The 25,638-nt window shown below is 43.8% G+C and overlaps 1 protein-coding gene across 1 annotated transcript in view; it reads right to left on the bottom strand.

The window, feature by feature from the left end:
* Positions 1–25,638, bottom strand: part of SH3PXD2A (SH3 and PX domains 2A) — a 72,487-nt gene that overhangs the window by 43,097 nt on the left and 3,752 nt on the right. The window contains exon 2 of the mRNA XM_009867053.1: positions 19,970–20,101. Within this exon, the coding sequence (XP_009865355.1) occupies positions 19,970–20,078 (109 nt within the window). The 5' untranslated portion in view covers positions 20,079–20,101. The remainder of the gene's footprint in view (positions 1–19,969; positions 20,102–25,638) is intronic.

The following is a 25,638-nucleotide window of genomic DNA, read 5'->3' on the forward strand; positions in this document are numbered from 1 at the left end:
TAAAGGTATTTAGCAGGAAAATAGTGAAATGCCCCCAAACAGCATGTTCTAGTCAAGTGCTTAAGCACTTTGTTCAGCTGAGGAGCAGAGCCAAGGAGTAAGCAACATCTTTAAGAGATAAAAACCTCATCTGCCTGGAGTCACTTGTCCCTTCTCTGAAGACAATGCCTGTACCACAGTGCCATGAGGTCTTTAACTCATCACAGCTTTGCACTGTCAGTTCCAGCCTCACTCGTTTTTTCCTTCCAACTATGTCTCAGGCCTCTGGATGAGCCTATGCTTATTTATTTGCAGCTCAGTTTTCCAATCCTGAGCCAGAGCCAGGGAAGCAGAGCAGCTTCTCGAGATGAGGTCTTAGAAATGAGCTACAAAGATTTCAACACAGCAAAGTAAGAATGCTGCATTTGCTTCCTCTCCAAATTGAATAAGGAGGATGTGCAAGAAGCACAGGTATTGCATGGCAAGTAAGAAAGAAACAAATAAACATGAAATGAAGCCTTTATGACTGGAGAAGATATTACAAACCCCACTTCCACCCTAAATATATAAAGAAATTTAAAACATAGCTTACCTACCCCAAACATTGGGCTAAGGTCAGAGACTGGTTTCAGGTTGGAATTCAGAGGATTCCTCACCTGCTGCTTAAAGCCACCGTTCCTTTGGTAATTCTATACAGTTCCAAAGTTAGCAAGCCACAACAGAAGTCAAGAATAAATGATACAGAGCCCTGCCTTCAAGCACTGCTAGCATACTTTAGGGCACATGTCTCATAGCTACACAGTTAAGTGCTGCACTGGGTCTTAAGACCATTTTTGGTCTTTAGCTTCTGAGAAGTGTTGCTAGGCAGACTACTTCAGTAATTTTCATTTATTTCTTTTTAAAACAGAAATACACAGAAGAGTAAGCAAAATGTGACTCCAGGTCACTGTTTATCTGCCTGTAGCTACACCATTTAAAAGAAAATTAATAGAAAGCTCTACTCTGCAAGCAAAATGTCTGTCTAACCAGAGACAGAGGTCTCAGGAGCAAGACATTTCATTCAGATATAGCAGAAGACTTCTTACAACAGAGATGAGGCATTGATTAAAAACACTACCAAAAGAAAAGTGGCTGACGCACCCCCTGCCCGCTCGAGCAAGCTGTAAGTTTGAAGAAAAAGAACAAAATGAACTTTGGTTTGACTCCTCTGTGCTTGGAATTACTCTGCAACAACGATTCCCTGCTGCCAACACACACTCCGGCTTCAAGAGTGGGGATGACGGCGTCCAAGCCAAACACATGCGTGGCTGGAGAGACTCGCGGCAGATTAGACAGCTCTTCTTTGTACCAATACATGAAATACATCTGGGGCACCTCAACTATATTAAGGGCACATTCCTTGGCTGAGCCGATTGATGTTGAGCACCACTGCAGGCACCAGTGACTCTCATCTCTGGAGCACTGATACAGCACTTCCCGCAGCTCCCCAGGCTGGCAGATGGAATTCCTGGGAATAAGATTTGTGAAACACCCCTGAAGGGTTGATATTCTCACTCAGATTATCTAAATCCCTATGTGGAAAACATGCCAAAAGCATCCTTACTCTAAATCACAATGAAATGCTCAATAAGAGGCTGGATTTAAAGAAAGCCAGCTGCAAGCAAAGGCAGCCCTTGGTCATCAGTGTCACAAGTGTCTTAAAGAGTGTACTCAGATCTACAGATAAAACTGCACATCCAAGTCAAGCTCCTATCTCAAAGCCCCAGTAGTTCAATCACGTTGTGCATTTGGAATCAAGCTGTTGCCGCTCCAGGTGCAATACCTCTCTACAGAGTCTGTATGTATCCTCCAGAGGCACAGGGCTGCAAATAGCCCCATTTCTCAAGTGTTGGGGTTTTTTTGTTGTTTTAAACTTCTTTTTAAAAGCGAACTGAAATATTAGAAACTGCCATTACAACGATGGCAGAAAAAAAAACCCCAAACACAATAACACAGAGTTTCCCTTACTATCCATTTCATTATCAGCACTCTTTTAGCCATTTAATAACTGGTCTGTCAAGAAAGTATGCAAGTTTACACCGAATCAGAGTTTAAGGGTAAAAACCAAACCAAGTCTGTTAGGCTCTCTTCTGGTTTTATACACCACGGCTATTTCATGGGCTTAGCAGTAAAACTTTAAACTGCATATCATGAATGTCCAGTTCAACATTATAAGTATTAGTACCATCACTGCTCATGTACATCAGAGCTTATTTGATAGGGCATCAGAATATTTAGGAAGAGGACAGATATCTCTACCAGCAGCGAGCTCTTGCCCATGCAGCACAGCTTGGGCCAATGTGAACTCCAGCACCTTCCAGTCCTCCTTGTGCTAGTGTCATCACAACATTCACACTTTGCAGTAATTTCAAATTTCCAAATCAGAAGCTTTACTGGATTTCCAGTTTGTAAATATTCCCATGTCAGAAAAAAATATTATTCTGAAGAATTTTAATTTTTCCATACTGCATACCAGGCTTAATTCCTTATTCCCTGTTACTATTGTCTATGAGTTCACTTGACAATTTTCAGCTCTTCAGATTTACAGCTATTCCTAGCAAAGTATTTCATCCACAAATAAACGCAACCATCCTTTTTCTGAAGGCAAGGGGAAAATATATAGAAAGCTCACAGATGTTTGGCAAGTACATCAAAGCTAGGCTACTCGGGACAAAAACCCTCCCCCAAATCCCTGACGTTCTCAGTGCTTTAACGATACGTTCAAATTTTAAATATGAACAGAGGAGGATTCCAAATGGGTACATAACTTCTACAATAATAAATTAATTGGAAGTGCACAGAAACCTGGTATACAAAACCCCATATGCAGTATTAAGCATCTTTATGTGCCACTTCATTCTGTGAGGCCAGTCACACCAAGTCAGAGCAAGGTTTTGTTCTTCACGTTAATATGAAACTACATGAGGCTGGGCAACGATATCAACTTTCGGTCAGTAGATATCAACTAACTGTCTTTGGCAAAGGTGTGCTCGTGTTCTCTGTGCAGTTGGAGAATATGGTATTTGGCTCTTCAAACCTCACGATTCACTGCTGACTCTTGTATGTTCACTTAGATGCTCTTGGATCTCTGGAGAGCAGACAGCACTTTCTCCTCCTACAATATTTCATAGCTTCAACACGTAATACCTTTTCCAAAGGAGGACAGATGTGCAGGAGTAGTTTTAGTCTTGCAAGAAGTTTTCCATTAGAATCTTGATTTTTCTCTGGCTATGTAGTCCAACAGCACACCAACGGCCTCTGCAAGGCTAGATCGGGGAGCTTGCTGCTGGGGCATTACTTGCATGCAGCCTAGCAGCTGAGGTGTTGCCCATTCTCTCCTGGGTACAGAGATGCTGCTGCGAGGAGGCCTGCCAGCACACAGCTACTCACCCTTTTCTGAGGAGCTTTGAAAAGGGCATCATGGAAGAACAGCTTGAACCCAGCTTGTCTTATGAGGGAAGTTTCATCCAGAAGCCATTACATCAGACATTCAGGTTTTTAAGGGGTAGACAGGAAGTGGAAGAAGGATGGTTCTATTTTGTTTTCAGAATACTGTATAGACTAGTTACAGGACAGAAACCAGCAATAATGCCAATCCCACACACAGTTCAGGCTTCCCCCCACCCCCCTTTTTTTTTTTTGGTGTGTGTGTTTTGCAGACTTTGAAGAGGAGAAGGAAGAAAGAATGACCCTGAGCTCCAAGAATTTCATTCTTGGCAGGCCAAGGCCATCAGTAGAAATGCCCAGATTTTCCATGATGGCTTGGATACATGCCACACTAAAAGAAGCCACTTCATAGTAAGCTCCTGGCCATGAGGAGACACACGTCGGAACGTTCAGCTTCAGGGAGAAAGGGCTGCTTCCCTTCACTACAGAGAGACCTCATCTGTATGTGACTTGCTTCTGCCTGAACAGGCATCAGACTGTTCAGTCAGTCTGGAGGACTAAGGACATAAGCAAATCTGTTGTCATATTCCACATGAAGGCATCAAATCCATGATGATGCTGAAGGTGGACTGCTATGGGCTAAAGTAATAGAAAGCCCACAAAAGGCAGAAAGAAGAAGGAACTGATGGAATAGAGGATGGCTGTATCCCTAAAACTCCAAGGGAAACTCAGGCTTTCAGAAGGGATTTGGAGGCTGGAAGCAGAAAGACAACCACAAGTTAGCTTTTTGATATCGGCACGCATGTTAGGAAACGTTATTTGTTTCTGCACATTCCTATTTGGATGCACCACTTTTTGCTTACTCTCCATTTTTTTGGCCAGGAAACCCTGATGCTGCCATCACATGATTAAAAAGTTGTCCACTAATTCAGCAGAAACCCAACACTCCAGTGTTTTTGGCTGTAGCCATTGTACAAAGAGCATTTGGGATCCTGTGGCATATGACAGCTTTCCTCTCCTCCAAGACTGACATTAAACAAAAGCCTCCTATCCAAAACAAAAACATTAGACAACACAACCCACATTCCTCCTATTTTGGGAAAGTCTGGATTGGAAACCTAATTTCTCATCTTGAACCCATGTGTAGCTGTTTAAGTGTAGTTCAGGAGCCATATGACATTTACAGCTTATTCCTGTGAACACCATAGAAAACTAATAGAAGAGTGAGAGGCATCAGCAAAACAAACTACGAAATCCAATGCAGAATAAACTGGAGCAAACACTGATCATATTCATATCCTGCTGCCCACTAAGGACCTTCTGCTGCACGGAAGAGATGTGGTCTTGGGAAAAGGCAATTTAGTGATAAGTTGAGAGCCTGAAAACTCTAGGTTTGTGAAGGGAGCCTGGCATTTAGTTCCCACTTCACTCCAAGCCTGCTCCTCATTTTGATGAAAAATTGCACTTGGGTTTTCCAGAGCCTCTGCCACATATTCAGAAACCAGGCTTAAGCAGAAATGGCAAGCTTGCACTGCTGCCAGTTCTTCAGCTCCTACTTGGTCACGCCATAAAGTCCTCTGCCTCCCAATTCCCTTCTACCAGCCTTCAAATCGTAATTTCTGAACACTTTTGGGCAAAATTCCACCTACAAGATACAACTGGCTTTGAAACAGAAGAGGACAGACAAACAACCAAACACAAATTGAAAGCACTTGCTCAAAAGACTCCACTAGTGTCTCAACAGCTCTTGACTAGTCAATATCTTATATTTTTAAAATGTCCTTCTACCATGGTTCTTGGACTCCTTAAATCAACATCATCAAATTCCACTATGGATTTAGACTTCACCACGTGGCTTCACTTCTCCAAGCACAGAGTAAGAGTCTTGTGAGAAGGTTTCACTTCTGCCAGCATTCACTTCCAAGTCCTCCAGCCCCAGATAGCTGAGAAACAAAACAGGATAGCTGCGTAACAGTGGTCAGCCTCCTACGCACTCAGGAGCTTCCTGGCAACTGCTGTGTTATGAATTTCACGAGCTGTCAAACGGAGCTAGGGCCAACCGTGTGTCCACTGGGTTGGAACCGCACAGCTCAGGGCCCCACATGCCAAACCAACACAATTTCCTGCTCATGACAGGATACATGCCTCTTTTATTTCAGGAGACATGGCTGTCATTTCAGGAGACTCTGTCATTTACAGGAGACATGGCTCTGCCACTTCAGGGAAGATTATGAAGCTGTACTCATCCAGCAGAACAGTTAGATGATATGGCCCACACTGAGAGATGGAAAGGTGCACACAAACAGCAAGCACAGTTGGGCACCCAGTTGTAAGAACTAGGATGATGAGGAACTACTCGCTGACTTGAGCAAAGTCGTTATTTGTACCTCTTCATTGGCAAAACTGTACAAGTTCAGTCAATCACTGCCTCAGTGTTGGCATCCCTGAAAGTAAGGCAGCAAAAGAACAGAGAAAAATGGATCGAAAATGACACTTGTCATTTTCTTCCTCCGTACTAGAAGTTAGCACAGACACCAGAGAGCACAGGAGGCAAAAATTAAGTAATAGAGGTGCATTACAGAGCCAATACACCTCAGTAGCAGACATTAAGAGAGAAGTAAATTTTAACGTTCCTTTGCCTTTCAGGCCACAAGGCACCTCTCATAACATATGTACATGAAGCATTTTCAAGGATGCCAGCCACACACTGCTCACATAAGCTTCATGGGATTAACAGTACAGCCTGTGGGATGAATCACTCCTGTATCTTTATTTTTTTATCCCCCATTAACATCTCAGAAGGAACAGTGGCTCACTCATAACAGATTCTCTCTCTCTACTCTCCAAAAACGTGCAAAAGACTTGTGACAAACTGATATTGCTGAGGCTACAGATATGTTCCAGAGGGGTACGTACCACCAAAATAAAGGCACTCAAGTTACTTCAAACCATTAACTGTACTGTCTTTGCCATTCTTTCTATGTGTTTTTGTTACATCACTGATGGGAGTGGTCTATCTGAAGTGTGAGTTGGCCATAGGTAAGCATTCAGTGGAACTTCATCATATCCAGAAACTAGCCTTCACAAGTCCACTTTCTTCCAGCTTCAGAAGTCAAAGGTAAGCAGTTCTGACCTCTGTCATGGCTCCAGTTGAACATGGACAATTACTGCTGTGAAATTTGCTTTCTTAAGTGATGGCTGCTTTTACCAATCTCGGTCAGGCTCAACTATTGCAATCAAGGCTCTCTCCTGCCAACTCACTTGCAAGAAAAACACTAAGTACCAATGGATGATCTGATTCCAGAGCTCTACCTTATAAGTGCAATTCTAGTCCATCCACCAAGACCTGACAAAGGCACAGTTCTGAGACAGCTAAAGAAAAACGCCAGAACATCACACTGTCAAGGTTAACGAAAAACTTCAGTTCCACAGAAATATGGGATTTTGATTTCTTAAACTGAGGAACATGCTGTGTTACCTTTCCTTAGATCAGAACGTGCTCCTGACAGACAAAATTAGCAGGGGATTTAGCTATCATGAAAGATCAAAAAGCATTAATCACATGGATTCTCCACAGGAGGTACAGGAGAACAGTGAAAAAGAAGAAGAAATACAGCAGAATAAATGATACTCAGGAAGGAAATTGCTAATCTCCACCTGCACTCCATTATCCTTGTTTCAGGCCTCCCCTCCTCTGCACATTTAATTTTCTACCAAATTTACCTGGGGACAGTCAGGAGTCTGCTTAAACAAAAGGCAAAGAAACAGATGAAGGATTATAAATTACTTTGTGATGTGGAAAAGAATTACTAGTTTAGACAAATTTCAGCTGAACAGTTTGTGTTCCTGGTGTACCAAACACCTGGCACTGTTATATTACAGAAGCCCAAGTAGCTCACCTCACAGCCTGAAGCCTTTGCTAAGGTGTGGATGGGTTTGGTCCAGTCACTATTTCTGTTCCCATTGCTGCACTGTCCCCAAGACACACTTCCCAAGGATATGCCTCGGCACTCAGCCTCTGACATGTCTGCACAGAATTGGTGGGAGAAAAAGCCCTTGTGCAACTCAAGCGCACAACGCAAGGTGGTCTCAGCATTAGAATCTGTCATAGCATTGCAAAAGTTGACTACATCTTATCTGTAATGGAAGCTTCCCTGAAACCACCATTCTCTCAAATGCCACTACACAACAATTCCTGGTAGCCTGAGCCAAATTTAAACTAGTGTCAGCAAGCATCTTGCAAGCCATCTCCAGAAGCATTCAGTCCCTGAGTTCCCACATGCACACTCTGCAGACAGTGTCCTCACTGAGGAATGTTGGTTTCTGTTTGGGATTGTTTGTAACGGAGATTCTGGAAGCAACATCCTTTCATGTGGCTGGCTTTCAGACCTGGATACTTTTGCAAAAGAGATGCTTAACTTCCCAGTTCTCATTTGAGTGGAAAGATTCCCATGCCAACCCCCAGAGGCTCACTTCTTATTTTAAAACCAACAGGCTAACAGCTCAGGAAGTGTAGTCAGCTCCAAAAATACACCAAAGACATCTGGAATGACCAAGTATGTAATTTAATTTGTAGCTGGTACAGGAACCAGCTCTGCTTGCTGTGCTCAGAAGGAGCAAAAGAGGCATTTTCGATAGGGCTGTTACCCCATTTGCGGGGCGATGGAAATAGTGTTCCATTTTTGGTCATACTACTTTTATTCAAGAACATTTTGGTCACAGAATGTCTACTTGAAGCAAGGGAATAATTTGCAAGCTCACCCTGAGCATACAGATATCCCGTAATTTTGGTTCCTCATGCTCTGCAGAGAGTTTCCTTCTTGGTAATGGTAAGAAATTTTACTTAGGATTAAGAACAAACCCTCAAAGAAACTGTCTCTGAGACTCCTCATCCTGTTTTCAGGCAAACAAGCAAGCTCCACCTCTCCCACGAGTCACTGTGTGCAGTCTTCTCCCTGCCCACACTGAGAAATGCAGATTCCTTAAAGTAGTTTCCAGGGCACTGAATAAATTGGACTTGAGTTTAATCCTAGGGTTTCAAATTGTCAGTGATGGATCTTCCCAGGTTGACATTATCCATCCTGAATCTCCGGTTATACTCAGTTAAGACAAAAAAAACTCTCTTCAAGCAACTCATGTTTTCCTCATGCAGGGAGGCCTCCAGTTACATCCAAATGTTATAAAAGCCCACTTGAGAGATTTAAGTGCTATATATGAACTTACCAATGTTCAGGCCATTGATTCAGGTTTAAAGTTAGATGCTGTTCTTCCAGTCCTAGGGTCACTGCATGAAGATTTATTTACCTTGCAACCCCTATCACCTCCATCATATTTGATTAGGATAGCATTCAGGGCTTTCTTAACTTCACCTTCAGTTTAAGCATATTGAAATTTGTTATTCCAATTGCCAGGTTTTGTATGCAGTCACCTAAACTGCTTAAGAGCTATTGTCCTGCACATATGGTCACCATTGGAAAGTGAGCACAGTGCCTCAAGACCTGGACATCAAATCAGGAAGGTGTTATCTTACACTCTTCAGACAGCGCAGACATGTGGCTGCCAGCGTTAGTCTAGCTAGTCAAGCTGCTACTAATCATGAAAGAGCAACAACTTATTCTGTCTTTTATTCAAGTATCAAACCAATCTGGGATTCTTAAGCAAACATATGACAGCTGTATTAATGGAAAAAAGTGAAGCTAGGTCTGCAGTATGAGCACACTCAGCGTTGCCCTTACCCTCCAACCACTGGGAGATCTGCTTGGATTAAGGCCCATCCCACCAGCGTGCTTACCAGAAAAGGGGTGTGTGTGCGATGGGAGAGACAAAAAGACCAGTGGGAGGTGGTTCTGCGAACAGAATTAAAACAACTTCAAAGCATCAGGCTAAGGCTTTCCAGTACACATTCGCATTGCAGGGAGAAACAGCAGATACGGACTCAAGCAAGGTCTGGGAAATTGACATTATCACAAAGTCAGAGGTTCACTATGTTGCCAGTATAACTGCAGTCGAGTTTTATTGGAAATAGAAGGATGTCCCATTGCATGTGAAACTTTCAGATGAAGTCAGACAGTATCAAGATAAAAAAACCCCAAACAGGCCAATAAAAACAGTAATGAGAAGATAGCCAGTAAAACAGAGATCCAAGAGAGTCCATCTCATCCTCTGCATCTTCCAGAACTGTTTCAGTTAATCCAGCCATGAACCAACATATTTCTGCCACTAAAATACTAAAAGTCTCCATCAAAAACGCTGAAAGTCTGATGTCCCAGCCCTGAGGGGCAGAGAGGAAGAGCTGACACACATCCCTCTGTCAAGCCACCCTCGAAATCTGATTGTTTCATGAAATTCCTAAGCAAGACAATTACTTCTGTAGGTCTTGCTGTATCTGAAGATGGACAAGAAATTTGTTTGTGGGGAAACTGAACCCTTTTAAACATGAAAACCAAAAGTAAGGAGTTATGTTGCTGGTTGTAACTGAAACATGTCTGCTAATGATTACAGCTTCCATTTTACTGCCAAAGTATTATTAGAACTGCTTATTTGCTGTGCAGCTTGAGGGAAAAAAAAAAATCTCTTCCATCCTTTATTAATCTTGTCCTCATCTGACACAACAAAAATGCGCCATCAGTCTTTTGCTTATTTTGAAAAATGGGCCTGAAAGTCACCACAAGAGCCAAAGCCTTTGCATATAATTGCTTTCTTGATTAACTAAAACAAAAGCAGAAGATGTCAGTTGCTACACATGAAGTTTAGTATTTTCAAGGCTCATTTAAAACCATTTCAGTGACTTGGTTTCTTGAAAGAAACTTTGACATAACACAAATCTATGAGAACAATGCTTTTAAATATTTTTTTTAATGTATTAATTTTTTTAGAGGGCAGTCACGCCCCAAGGAACATAGTCCACCAGGTACCTACAGGACTCAGTGGAAGACCTCAGCAATATCTTTGTGTCTTCTTGGCCTCAGGTAGTTTCTTGCAGCAGGGCTAAGCTGGCGACCTATTTGGCTGATATAGGAAACCCAATCATTAGAAAGTTTATGTATTCTAATATAAAAAGCAGATTTTCCTTGGAAACACTTTCTTGAGGCAGGTTTCAGGGTCCTGAAACTGGCAGTGACTGCATAAACAGAAGAGGTAATGAGTAAAGGCTCCAACCAGGGCTGCCATGTAAAATTTTTTCCTTTTCAGCCTGCCATCCTGGGCTCCAGACAGGGTATGCAGTGGAAACAAAGAAAAAGTAACTATCTGCCTGAGTATAAAGTCTCAGCGCAGCAGGATTCAATGAGATGGGACAGAGGAGGGAAGCTGCAGGCAGCTGAAAAATTCAGAATTGAAGTTTTCAGAGGCCTGGTAGGGAGTCTACTATTCAGGAGTACCTGGCCGTGTTGTACGACAGACTTAAAGGTTGCATTGCTTGCTGTCTTCGCTTCTGATGTGCCTGTTCCTTCAAGACTAAATTGCCTTTATAGACAACTAAGTCTTCATGTTTTCAGTGGTCACATTCTACCCTCTCCCCAGCAGCCAGAGTAACAGGGCAGAAGTCCTGGAACAGATTTCCTGCCCACAGCTACCAAATGTGAAGTCCAGACACGCTTGTTCTCTCTTCTCGAGGTGATCTTAAGGTTCTCAGCTCTTGGATAGGGGCAAGTCAAAACAGCTGCAGGTAAGAAACAATCTTTTCAAGGGCTGACACTGACTTTTCCCTGCTTGAACTACACCTTTTGTTTGGAGTCTATGGAAGTCCCCACCCATGCTGACCTGGCAACCTTGTGGGACTTGTTTCAATCCCACCTGTGTGAAGGCTTTGCCCCTGCCAGTGGGCTTGCTCTGCTGGGTCTTTCAAGGCAGGAGAATTCCTCTCTCTGGGCTCTCATTCTCATTTCTGGAGAGATTATAGAACTGCAGAACTAAATGGGTAGTATTTTGTCCCACATGAAGCCACGTGGAGGGAAGTTTAAAAGGGAACCTGTTTACTTCAGTGGGATGCTTAGAAAACAGCAGAAGGCAAAAGCCCACTTGGAGGTACATGTTTAATATATCTGGAGACTTCCTATTCACAGCAGTAACTGTTCCCACCAGCTTAGGGAAATTTGGAGGTGGATGAGAATTGTCTCACAAAGACATGATACCGGCTAAAGAAAAGGCACATGAATGCAAAAGTCTAAGTAGTTGGACTTCAGATGTCTCCATAAAAAGGGAAAAAACCCCAACAACTCCACATAACTGAACTAGTCCTGCCAGAATACCAGTTGCCCAAAATTAAAACAAACAATAGGAAGGGGACTGAAAAATGAATGTAAACCACACACTATAGCTCAAGGTATTTTAGAAAGTATGCTCCAGAGGGATGATTTCAAATTGAAAGTTGTTTTATTGTGTCTCTATCTGGAGAGGTGTTTCTTTAAAACAATTTAAAAGCAAACACTATGCAGAGGGGATCTGACAGGTACAATTAAAGAGAAGAATGGTTAGAGGACTATGAGTCCATGATATCTTTTGCATCCCTCTTATTTGCTAATCATTCTTTTCCCTCTATAGGAGAATGAAATGAGGCAGAATTGCTTCAAAAATAGTCACTCGTTTTTTACTACATTGAAAGCTTCCAGGATGAACCTGTGAGACAGGGAGGAACAATACTAGTTAACTTCAGCAAGGCTTTATGAATGCACTGAAAGTCACTTCAGTATGACATTCAGCTGCTCCCAGCTCAAGTGGGACCCAAATAATACCAGCCATCAATCAACTCCTCCATCCTAACAAGAAAAGCATCTCTACTAGCAGAGCTCCAGACCAGTCTGGAGGAGTCCCAGGAAAGCTTCAGCAGAATTAGGCATTGCAAAGGGCATAGTGTGACCAGACAGTCTTATTTCAAGCGTTCATAATGAGCTTGTCACCAAGAAGTCAGAGCAAGTACACACTGCATTTCAAAGCTGGGCAAAAGAAAACCAAGTAAGCATGTCTATGAAATGCAGAAGGACTTCCCAGAAGAGATAGAATTGTCACAGCACAATTAAAGGGACAATCTCTCATTGTCAGTGGGCTGGAATGAGTATTCCCAGCAGAAAAGCAGGAGCTCACCTCAATCCCTTTGCATGGTCACAAAACTGCAGGTACTTCAGAGGTGGCAATGGAGAACAACCTCATTTCCCACAGTGACAGGGGACAACTACAAAACTTCTTTGGTTTCAGTATAGAGAACTACCTTCCAATCTCTTAAACACAGAAACAAACATCACTCGTCATCTAAGTTACCAAGTGGCAGAGAGAAAAGCCATTTAGACCTCACAAGATAGCAGCATGAATATTACAACACATTCATAATTCAAGCACTTTGTTTTATGCAGCAACCTCTCAACCTCCAGCCGAGATGTTTGTGTCGTGATGCTCAAGGAATAGACCAGCCTAGAAGATATCAGTCCCAAACAGCTTATTGTTCAAGCCTATATACAGGGCAATCTTGAACTGCAGCTCAGAGGTAATCACTTCAGAAATGTTATGGCATGCTTCCTTTCTGGGCACAGTAAATGCAAGTTAAATTCTTTAAACTTAAATGAAGGCTTCAGCCATACCATCCTTTGCCTGCTGAAAGTTAAAAAAAAAAAAAAGAAAGAAGCCACTATCTCCTTACCCTTCCAGAGGCACACATTTAAAAACCCAATCAGGTTAGGAAAAAAAAAAAAAAGGCAAGAGAAAGAAAGGGGTCAGAAAATAGCTTACAAAACTAGAATCACCAGAGACATCAGGGTAGGCTGTCAAGGGCTGCTTCCAGCTTAATACAGCTGCTAAAGTCATTAGACAGTGTCACTCCACCCTTGGGCTCCCAGGGGCAAGAGCAGAGGAAGGAGGGTTCCTCCTCATCTCCTGCTGATCCGGCTGTTTCTGGTGCGAGTGTAAATTCTCTCCATCCATTCAACATTTTGCAAACAGGCCACTGGAAGAGGGAGTGTCTGTTTGCAGCATTTGCAGGGTTGTGCAGGCATTCCCAGAAAGGAGCTGATCTCCAGTGAGAACTTGGCAAGAGCAAGTCATTGCATCCAGATCTACCTCTCTCAGGAAGCCTGCACAGCACATGGATTAGTCTAAATGTTCCTGCTTTCCTATCCTTTCAATAGGCTATTGACCTCATCTTCAATGACTACTTTAAAATAAGGCATCCAGGCTCCCTCCATAGATGACAGCTTTCAGATAGCTGAAGTTTAAAATAAACTCCATCCTTTGCAACCAGATGCACCAACAGAATCCTTTGCTTACACTGTTGCAAAACAAAGCAAGAGAACAGTAAGTCTTGATCAGTACCTCCAAAAAGCCTGAAGACAAGACACGGCTGCAGTGAGACAAGCAAGTGCCATTGAGCATCCTTACTCTCACCGCAGACATCTCTGAAATGCTGCCTTCTCAGAGAAGCCCTTCTCCAGTCCCTGAGCAGCAAACATTTGAATAAAAAAAGCCTCTCTGCTTTGCCAGCATTGTCCTCATTTGGAGGGAAAACTTCTACAAACAGTGGTTTTCAGGACACTAAACAACTTTCCAGTAACTCCTAGCCAAAAATTCCTGATCACCCTCCCCGCCTCCTCAGATGGCCTGTGTTTGTCTGCCTTAGTACACACACAGGGTAGAAAACTGTGGCAGGGCAGGAACCGATTCATAAGTGGATCATGTATCCTCTGCTGCAGGGCTGGTGACAGGCCCAGAGAGGCAGGACACACAGCAAGGCAGCGCCGCGTTCAGAACAGCGCACTGAGGTCTGCAGACCTTTGTTTTCAAAGAAGGGGTTTGGGGCAGTCCTTGAACTCAGCTCCACTTGTTGGAGAGTTATGAACACTGGTGCATACAGGAGTAGTTACACAAGCTATCCCAGGCGTTTAGTGGTGGTCACTCACCTAAACCTGCCCTCTGGGATGAAGCCACCGGTGCTAGAGGAAGGGTGTTTGACCTCCTAAGTGTTTGTTTCTCCTCCTCAAATTCCAGGCACAGCTCAAGGACTAATGCAAAGACGAGGCTGCTGAATGAGGGAGTATTTACTTTTTATATCATGACTATGGTCTCTTAAAAGATTTAAAATTCAAATACACAGCCATGCTGGGAAGAAATGGAAAAGTAGAGAATTTAAGTAGCTTTCTCAGAGCAAACAACAGGGCATGGCTGTATATACAAACAAAAATCAAGTCCTGCGTCCCATCTGATGCATCATGTTCTCTTGAAATGCTTTGTAAGGAAAAAAAAGAGCTTTCCAGAGAAATCCATCATGCACAAATGCACCTCAAATACAGCATGATGTTGGCAATTAGGCATTTAGTGTGTGGCAACACATCTGACCAATAGATGCAAAGCTAATGACAATGCATAAGCAAACATGGTAACCGCATTTGTAATTCCACGTAGAGCTATATCCACATTTGAAGTCCATGAAACTGCTTAGCCCATCACTTATCTGTTAGAATAAACAGAGTGTACTCGGTTTTGGCCAGCTTTTGCAAGATGATAATACTCACGCTCAGAGCCATTTGCTAGCAGTGCACACAGTGCCATGCTCCCCCCATGTATAAGGGAGGGATCATGAAGACAACATCAACCTGAAGAAAGGGGCAGAGCAGCAGAAAGGAGACGCAAGACAGGAACAGTGGTCTTTACAGAATTTAAAACAAAATCCCATCAACACTAAGTTTTGCTACTTTCAAAACCAGGCATGGCAGAGGGGATACAGGCATCAAAGATTGATCCGTGAGTTGCAAGAAAATTTATTTCTCTGTTTCTACCTGGAACACTTTAAGCTACACCTTTAGTCAAGATGCAGTGGTTAACCATAACAGTACTCTTGGCCCAATTTGGTACCAAGTAAAACTACTTACTTAACTCTGGAAAGCAACGCCTTCAAATAGAGGGTGCTGTATTCCCCATGAAGAGGCAGAAGCCCAACTCAGCAAGCCCTCAATCTAAAAGGAGAGAATTTGTGATAGGGAAGACAGTGCACCCTCAGCAGTCAGTTTCAAGAGACCTGTGGCCTCTTCATGTCCCTCTCCTAGATCATGACTGCAGTCAGTAAGCAACACACGTGAAACCAAATGCTGTAGCAGAGCACACTGCCAGGCACGCACTAGTCTTCTGGCATTGTGTAGAAAACCAGCAAGACCTAAGTACCCTAAGCCAGGGCACCCAGGTGAGCAGAGGTCTTCTTTATCGTGATTCTTCAGGGCCATGTCCCCCAGCCCAGCTACAGAGAGAAGAGCAGCCTTCTTTTCCCAGAGATCCCTTTGGGTCCTGATAAAGTTACGCTAGTCATAATAGCTTTGCTTTACGTATTGCATGTAAAATAATATTGGAAATTAGTGTAGAGTTATGTAATTGCAAAGGAAATGGCTATGGTCCTGCTCAGCCCAGCTGAAAACGCCATCCCACGATGCCTCCACCGCAGACTGCGGGGCTGCAAGGGAAGAGCGCTTGCCATGCCTGCGAGCAGAGCTGCAGCAGAGGCAGAGGTGCTTGGGAGTGCACTTACACTTCACCATCTGTCAGGTTTTCCATTGCAAACACTGCCGCCACAGTTTGTAGCTTGACCATTTCAAGCCACATCCACGCAAAACTTGGCAGAGGGGGAGCTGCTTTGGCCCAGTCCCTCTCCCTTCCACCTTAAAGAAATCTGTGTTGGGATTCCTGCTTTAAAGTCACAACAGCAGAAATACATTTTTAAGTCATTCGACAAGGCTTTTTTTGGTTAGGGTTTAAAAGAAGCATATGTACTTGACAGACAAGACTTGAGTCAACTATTCACCTTGTTATTCTGAAACAACTCAGAAATGTTTAGATAGTGTTGGACAGTGTAGGCTGGTTACACAGTGCCTTTAAACAAATCACAGCCACTTCTAGCAAGCAACACAAGTCCTGTAACTACGTTCTGTTCTCAGACACCATCTGTAAAGACAGTAAACCTGGTTTTCTTCTGAAGTATTTGTGACCATTGTTACATGTAGATTTTCCTCCTCAGCTCAGGAATAAAAGAAAAACACCTATCAGGCACACTACTGGACCATTTTTTGTCAAGCCAAGATCTGCTGGAAAAAACAAGTGCCAAAATCTGAGAGCTGGTACATTACTAAATAATTTGTTCTGAAGTACAGAAAACCTACAGATTTCTTTTCATCTAGCAAGGTTTGCTTCTGTGGCAACTGCAGCAACAGTTAGGTTACAGTGACCCATGGGCTTCATAACCAAAATGAAGGATTTCAAAAATGATTCACCACACATGCTTCACTGACCTTGCCTTAGGTCATAATACTGAAGTTTCAACTTCAGATGATGTCCAAGTCACAACTTTCATTGGCACAATAATGAAGACAATCTTACCCAACTCTTTCAGTAGAAATCTGAGACAAGCTCCTATCAAATGGTCTTACACATATCTGCCTGCAAGACACCTTAAATACCACTCTTATATGGAGAAAGTGACACTGAATACTATACAGTAAATACAACACACTTAAGATGAAGTCAGCATAGCTTGATGATAACCAGATAAATACCAGGTGGGTTGTTTTTTTTTCCACCCTTCTACCTCTGCCCTGTACACTGGCCTTTAAAATCAGAGGTAACTTCCTTTCGGGGGGTACACAATCTGGAGGCAAACATCAGAGGAGATGATAATTCTAGCTCAGGTCCTAGAAGCATTCAGAAGAAGACATCCAGCACAACATGAAATAGGCACCACTGTTTAGAAACTAGTTTTGAGCTTTCTTGTGTAAAAAGCACAGGACCATTTGACCAGTAGGAAGGGAAGGTGTTTCTTCCATACAAACCCAAGTTAAGGTTTTTCCCACTCCAGGAAAAAAACAAGAAACATTTAAATGTCCCTGGGCAGTAGGAAGCAGCCCTACACAGGCAAGGTTTTAAAATCAGTCGGTTATCTATGCCTTTTGAGATCTAGCTTCCCCAAAGAACAGTTCAAAAAACCCCACCAAACCAGACATATGATATGCTATACACATATGTACACACAAGGAAGTCTGAGGTATTGTCCCAGCAGCACATTCATTGCACCCTGTCCAGTCTGATGGGACTTCTCAGCCACAGAGCCAACCAGCTATCTAGCCATCCTTCCTTCCTTCCTCTCACTGAAGGAACTGTCCCTGCCGCCAGTGACATCCTTAACACCTTACATCTCCTGATCCAGACAGACAAAGGTGAAGAACAAGCTCACTTTACACATTCACAGCTATAGTTTCACAACATCTATCAAGTCAACATAACCATACAGTCAGATGAATTATTCCACATGTGTGCAAGTCCAATAATCTGATTTTCTTGAAAAGTATATCCCCCCATGCTCTTAGAAGTCATAACCACATCTTCTAGGCTTGCTTGTCTACAATGACCAGATACCCAAATTCAAACAATAACTCACAAGTTTTAAAAGCTGACACTTCAGAAACTTTTGCTAGTTTCATTACGTGCCATTCATAGGTTCGGCTATAGCTGAAGAGATAAGATTTTAAAATTAATTCCTGTGGTAACCTTAACCTAGGATAGGGAGTGACAGTGTATGTTTGGAGTCCTGTTCTTGGAAAAACTAAAACACCATTTCCTTGCCAGAATAGTTTAGACAAGCATCCAAAACAAATGATGCTCTCTCCATCACCAATCTGTGACTTAAGCACTTTTTTAAAAATACGGATCTACACCTTTATTTTATACATGTGTGTATATATATAAAGGGCAAGATCATGCATGGAGTTCAGGGCTTCAGATTTCCTTCCTTATTTACATGGATATTAAGAAATCTGGCTGCTTAGCATCAGACTATGGTTTTAAGCATTGTAATCAAAATTCAAAGATGTCTCCTTAGAAGAGTCAAATTTCTGGACCCACTAATTAAATTCAAACCCTGACACTCTCCATTTATATCTCCACAGACCATGTGGTTCAACACAACATGATGTGAAGTGTGCAAGGCAGAGAGGCCACATAAGAAGAAAACACAAAGGAACTGTAATTTGGAATTCAGACACTTCTTGCATTTTTTAACAGCTCAATCCCCTTGGCTCCATAAGCCATTATTGAAGACAGGGATGCCACGGATATGAATATAAGTTGCCACAATAACCAGGCAGTTCTGACAGCAGTCACACACACTATTGACAATGAGGAGCCCTCGGGCTTGGAAGGGAGGATGCCTGCCCACTAGCCCAGACACAGTTTAAGAAGTTAAGACATTTTTTCCCCCTTCAGTCATAACGATTGCTTTAAAGTGGGGCAGATGAGCATTTTGACCTCTACTAGTTTTGCAAGTGATACAGTCAGTACCCAGGAGACAGACACTTCTGTCCACATTAGTCAGTGCATTTCCACACACTATCCTTTTGGACATCTTACTACATCACTGGCCAGCAACCGACTGCATCACTTTGAGCCAAACAAGTGCTGGGCTTTCATACAGCACAGAAATTACCACTCTATTAAAAGAAGAAACAAATAAAAAAAAAAGAAAAACCCAACAAAACAATGCATGCTCATCATTGTGGATAACCTGACTCAGAGCTCTGGAAGATGGATTTGAGTCCCAGATCAGGGTGCCCTGGTTCCCCCAACCTCTGGCAGGTCCAGCACACTCCAGAGCCAGCCAGTCATGAGAGCCCTGCGTGAGGAGCTGCCACAACGTGAGCCTTCTCTTGAAAGGCTCCAAATGCCATCAGCTCCTCTGGATGAGGACACACGAGTCACGAGTGGGCTGGAAAGCAGTCCTGGACAACAGCTCTGGATTAATACAAGAGGAGCACTGGAGCGGAGGAGGGGGAGCTGCATTAGACAGGCAGTTATTCAAACCAGCTGCTAACCCGCTCCAACCACTCACATGTACACAATCTCCCGCGTTTGCTCAGCCTCACTCAAAGGTACCAGGCATCCAAGAGTTAAAGTACACAAAAGACATCTAAACAAATACTTGCCAAAAATCTTATTTTCCAAGTGGAAGCTGGTTGTTCCACAGATAGCAGAATAAGAGATTTCATCTTGCTTTTACATGTCAGCCTCTGCCTCCTTGCCTCAAAATTCCCCAATTAACACTTCTGCAAGATCTGAAACTGTGCATGGCCACATATTTATCTACGTACATTCTCTCCCCTCCCTACCAAGCTCTGGGCCACGGGCTAAGCTGTCAAGCCAAGTTTTATCCCAAGCAATTTTTAAACACTCAACCTATAAATCCTCTGAAAAGGCAGTTAGTAATGGAAATGCTGACAGAGACCTGAAGAGACAGTGAGGCAACTCTATCAGTCTACTATACATCAGCTTCATTAGCTGCAGATCTTTTTCTCCTTCACCTTCATTTTCCATTAGTGTACTTTGGCTAATTAACACACAAAACCTATGAAACATTCTTACAGTAGAAGGCAACATTTGGCCCCCAGCCCAAATCAACATTGAGAAACTTCAACATCCTCAGCCAGACATAGTAACTGTACCAGATGGAGCTAACGTACAGCTACAAGTAGTGATGAGGAAACCGAAAGAGGAGGAACACATGCAAAAATCAGACCATTGGAAGACATAAAAGCAGCAAAATGTGTCTTACCACTTTCGTTTTTCTCTATGACATCCACCACCTCTCCAGCCTGGAGGCTGATCTCGGAGTTCTCCTGCTTCTCATAATTGGACACCACCACATATTGCTCCAGGATCATGGGTTCAGAGCTAGCATCAGCACCTGGGGAAGGGAAAAAGCAAGCCGTAAGCCAGCTTCCAGCCATGGCTCCTTGAGAGCGACCTCCGTCCATCCGATTCACGACAGGCCAACTTGTCACCAGAGCCAAGCGAATCAGCAAACAACCTTGGCTCGCAGCATATCCCCAAATGGCTGGCCATATAGAAACAGCCTCCTCTGGCCCACAACCCAGCAGCACAGAGGGACATTGGAGAGAAGAAAAAGAAAAAAGGGGAGGAAAAAAAAAATATGTAAAGGAGCCAAAAACAGTGAATTAGTTGCAAAGTTTCATGATGGATTCTGAAAATAAACCTCTTCCCAACATGGTTTCCACAATCCTTGCTCCCATTCAGAGGGAAAAATCCTAGGCAGAAGCAGCATAAATCCACAGCTGAGCCATCCCCACAGTAAACCCAAAGAAAAAAACAGCTCTCCCCTTGCCGGCTCAGCTCCTTCTCCACTCTAAAGGCTTGAGCTGAAAGTCAAGAGGGGGCTGTAGATGCCAATCATATTCGTCTGCACTGCAGCCCTTAAATAGAAACACATGAGCAGGACTGAAAGAGAGGGAGGTGGGGTGGAGGGAGAAAGGGGAGGGCGGGGAAGAGTGTTTACTTGAAACAGAAGAAGAAAAAAAAAAGAAAAAGTTATAGCGCCAGATCCTTGCTCAAACAGGGCCACCCCCCGCCTGCCCCCCGCCAGCTTCACAGTTCCGCATTCCCCATGGCAGAGCAGCCCCAAGCAGGACAGGGGCACAGTTTCTCCGGCTTCCCCCTCTCCAGCGCCCTTCGGCGCCGTTTTGGAGCCCTTGAAGCCAACCTCTCCAGTTGTTTGGTTTCTCTTCGTATTGAGGGCTTTCAGCGGTCAGAACCACGTATGAAGGAGAGTAGGCTCTCACGCAAACAGGGATGAAAAGAGGTGCGAAATAACCATTCTTCTCCCTTCCGGCCCCCCCATCCTGGAGTCTCTTTTGGAATTTATTTTGATTTCTGACTTTTGCACTCCCAAAACGAAATCAGTGCATTTCGGGGTGGAGCAGCAAGGCAGGCACACCACTTTGCCAGATGTGGAGGGAGGGACACCTCCTCACGCTGCTGCTTTCCATGTGAGATGCATCTTGGTTCTCCGGTGCCACACAGACAGTGCAGACAGGGGCCTCTGCGCTCCCAAGCCCAGGCACAGACCGACTCTGCTCTGCCTGGAGACTGCCTTGAAAAATCATTACAAGCTTTAGGGTATCAGGGTTTCTTAATTTGCCCTCACTTAAGACACTCTTCAGTGTCAGATCACAGCGAAAAGCACCTAAAACTTCTGCCCAAGAGCCAACATGCCTTATTTCACAGGTTTCCTGAATTACAGCAAAGTGTACTAGGGCAGAGCAGTTCGGGCCAACATTATACATTTTACATATTAAGAGGCAGTTTCTGTCTCTCTAGATTAACACACAGAAGGAAAGGGGAGCCAGAAGCAGATATACAACTTGCTGCTGAAAGTCCTATTTCACGTGACAGTGGCAGAGCCAGGAGCAGACTCCAAGTCTCCTGAATCTCTGATGACAAATTTACTACAAGAGATGGGAAGGAAGCAGCACGGTTTGAAACTGTCCACCAGACAAGTCAGGGGACTGACAGCCAAGCTCAGGATGCTCAGCACTGTATTTCCAGATGCAGCATGTTCACCCGTGTTTGAGCTGAAGATGGAAAGTGATTCTACAGACAAATAATTAGCATCCCTGCCAAGAGAGAGGTAAAGAATGCATCGACCATTAAAACAGCATCCTGTGAAATTAAAATCCTAGAACTAAAAGCAATTAATTCAACTGTTTCCTGAAAGGAAACGCTATCACAATGCCTCCCTTTGGACCAGATTTAAGAAATCCAGAAAATTAGAAGACCTCCTTGCTCCCTAAACGTGCCTCTGACTCTCCTCAGGTTACACAGGTTAATTTTCTTTAAAGAGGAGTCATCTCCTCTGGAAGTTTGTTTGATTTCGTTTTTCTATATAGGGTTGAACCACAGCCAGTAGCAGGAACAGGGGGAGAAGACTCTGAACTTACAACACCAAAATTTATAATAAAAATGTTCAGTATAGCTGTTCATTCCGAATAAGCAGTTTCTGTTCATGATGAATCACTTGACTTGCATGTTCTGGTTTAAACCAGTGTTAAATGGGTTACCTAGAGTGTGATGAGATGCTTTCCCCTGTTTCACACTGCTTCCCTACTCCAGTCCAGAATGGGGCAGCAGCATTATCATCTTCCTTCAGTCTGTTTATGCCAGCTAACACCTACAACCCCTATTTGGTTTTAGTTTTGTTAAGATAAATACCAGTTCTCTAACCAGAAACAAAAGCCATCACGGCCTTATGTTTATACACGTGCGTCAGCAGAGAATTCAGTGTGTGGAAAGGCAAAAGGAAGGGCTGAAGAGCGGCAAAAGGAGAAGGGGACACAAAGGAATCTACTTGCTAAACAGACGCCCTAAATGTCTTTTTTTATATAATCTCTGAGATGGTTTTCATAGGAGTAGAGAAAGGGGAAAAAAACACAACTGAAACCCAAACACAGCATTGCCTTGGTGGCAGGAGCAGTGCTCATGCTGGGAACAAGGAGGAGACCAGGCTGGAGTGCTGGCTGGCAAACGCACCGCTGGCAGCCACCGAGGCCAAGCCAGGGACCATGTGCCAGAGGAGCACCCTCGCCAGGGAATGTGGAGAAGCTGCACTTCAAATCCACCTCCACAACTCTGCCTCAAAAAAAACAACACACGTGGGTTTACAACAGTCCGACAAGATAGGTTATACCTGCACTCACACATCCGAAACTCAGCAGGACTTTACAATGCTTTCTACTCTCTCCGGCCTCAAATAAGGTATTCACTGCAGGAGGATTTCTTTGTCACTACTGTGACTGGTGCAACATACACAATTAAGAGGTTGTTTTAACAGATGCTTGTATAAGCATCACAGGGTTCCTATTAGGACAAAAAAAATACGGTGATAAATTCCTTGGTCTAGGAGGTAATGAAGGTCAAACTTGTTCATTTACAGCTACATGTCATGTCTAGAGGGTATCCTCCTTTGGAGGGGTGGGGTCCCCGTGGCTCCTGGAATGATGCTCTCCCAGGATTATGCACTGCACGGCAGGGAAGACTTCAGTGCACAGTAAAGGCGCAAAGAAAGTAGGAAGGAGAGGAGGAAAGTTAGAGAAACAAGCTCCTCTCAGTAATCAAAAGTTTTTTAACATTTTCTGGGTAGCCTGGTTTAGGTTGTTACTACACTCCCTTCAGGCGCAGTCAGTAGCGTAAAAATCTTTAACCCTCCCCAGCCTTCCATCCCCCACAAGCATCTTTAGATGAATTATTTCGCAACGACTCTCAGGATGCCCACTGCATTGCTGGTATGTTATGCCAGACTGCAGGATTTCCCCCACAAAGCAGATTCAAAAGAACAAGTCAGGCAACACCACAGAGAGCACAGCACCAATTACACTCACTGCCATGGGAGTTTCCACATCCCTGCCAATTAGTTCAGGTCTAATTTGTAACCCAGAACACAGCATCGCGTTGAAGAGTAACAGCCTGCTCGGCGTGATGCATGCCAGAGAACAGGGGTGCAGAGTGGCAAGAGTTCCCCAGCAAGCTCACATGCACACCGTGATGCCCCCTGACATTACAGCCCCACTTGTTCAAAAGCCTCTTCAGCCCAGGCAGGACAAACGGAGAGCAGAGCACAGGATAAGACTGATGTGCCAGGTAAAGTTTCTCCCTCTCCTCCCTCCAAAAAGCAGAATTAGTGTTTTGGCTTAGCTCCAACGTACAAGCCCTCCCCAGAGCAGAGCACACGATAGATCGCTGGCTGAAATAAGAGTTTGCTTGCCTCTCCGTTTCTTTTTGCCTCGAATCCGTTTCCTGGTTAAAGTCTTGAGGATACCCCTCCTTCTCTCCATAGGGCTCCACTTTACAATCCTCCCGTTCCTCACCTCAGTGATTCCCTTCCTGGGGCTGGGCAGGAATGTCATTGGAGCTTGCCCATGCTCCTCACAGCTGGCACTGTTAAGTGACACAGTTGCACCCTGTCCCCACCACCAGGCAGCAAGGAGGGAGCATCATTTCCTCCCGCTGTACTCAGAGACAGGCAACTACTGTGAAAAGCCTCCTAAATAAGAGTCCAGAGCACCCGTTCCAAGCAGCAGTCTTCCTCCTCCTCCTCCTGTGTTGCAACAGCTAAGACCTATGATGGTTTTGCAATAGCCAAAAATTAAAACCACAACTGGACTCCAAAAATAAAATCATCTGGATATGGAAATCTGAGACTCTTGATCCTTGCCAGGATACTCTGCTGTTATCAGGCTATAAACATGTCTGCTCTTTAATCCATAGAGCACACAGGCTTTTATATTGCCCTTTTATGATTATCAATCAAGTGTTTACATATTCAGACTAAATGAATTAGTACTGGGCTGGTCAGTGGAAGTTTTGCAGAAGAAGCCAAAACCACAGAAACGGTCAGCAAATGCCATAAGGATGATTCACAGCTGAACGACCAACTGGCAGGTAGTCCAGCAATTCCAATCTGGGCACAACCGCTGAGGACACGTGCAGGGTTTGCGCGCAAGGGCGCGTGGCGAAAAGCATCCTTGAGTGTCACGGCTTTCCACATGATAAACTCTGAGCTTCGCACTTTTCTGTGCACAGGGAGGAGTAACTGTGGTAGCTTGAACTTGGAGCTATGGTTTCTTGCTAAAGCCAATTCTTCAAGGGTAAGCCTTTACATATCTCTGGAAAACTCCTTTTGGGGAAGGAGGGAAAAACAAAAGAAAGAAAGAAATACCTAGAATAGCAACAAGCCTACTTAAAGTCTTCAAATCACTCTATCCTCTCATAACAATCATATGCTCAGGATTTTCCTCCTCTAAAAACTTTACCTCTTTCCTTTCTTATCAGAAGGACTACATCCCTATGAAAAAAACCCCCACAACACTGCAGTTTTAGTATGTTTATTTGAGCCTTACATCATTGATCTACGCCCAAGTATTTTAAGATAGAGAGCTTAGGTCTGCCTAAAAATTAGGTTAAGAGTCTGCTGCACACAAGATAAAAACCAGACTTCACCATTTAAAGCACACGAGATTACACAAGAGCTCAGTGATCTCACAGGGGTCTCAGAAAAGCAGTTCCTGAAATAACCAGTTCCTAGAGTGAGCAGTGGGATGAGACTGATGAAGCCTCCTACAAATCTGCTTGGGGACAATACAGATTCAGATCGAAATCACTTTTCTACACCTAGGATCTCTTCTATGCAGTGGTGGAGAGAGTTGTTTTATTTTGGAGTTTTGGTTGGTTGGTTTTTTTGTTCTTAATGCACGATAAACAATCAGGCCTTTGACTCATCTCCTGGATACTCCTGCACTCCAGCCTGTCATTCTTCAGCCCCCTTCCTACTAATCAAAATTCAGGCTATTATTTGCATGTCAGTTATTCTTGGAAGTAAAAGGCCAGTCACAGCTTGTGGCAATAAGAAAGCGGATTCATCTCCACCCCTTC

This window comes from Apaloderma vittatum, unplaced genomic scaffold, assembly GCF_000703405.1.
Source record: "Apaloderma vittatum isolate BGI_N311 unplaced genomic scaffold, ASM70340v1 scaffold8253, whole genome shotgun sequence".
Taxonomy (NCBI): domain Eukaryota; kingdom Metazoa; phylum Chordata; class Aves; order Trogoniformes; family Trogonidae; genus Apaloderma; species Apaloderma vittatum.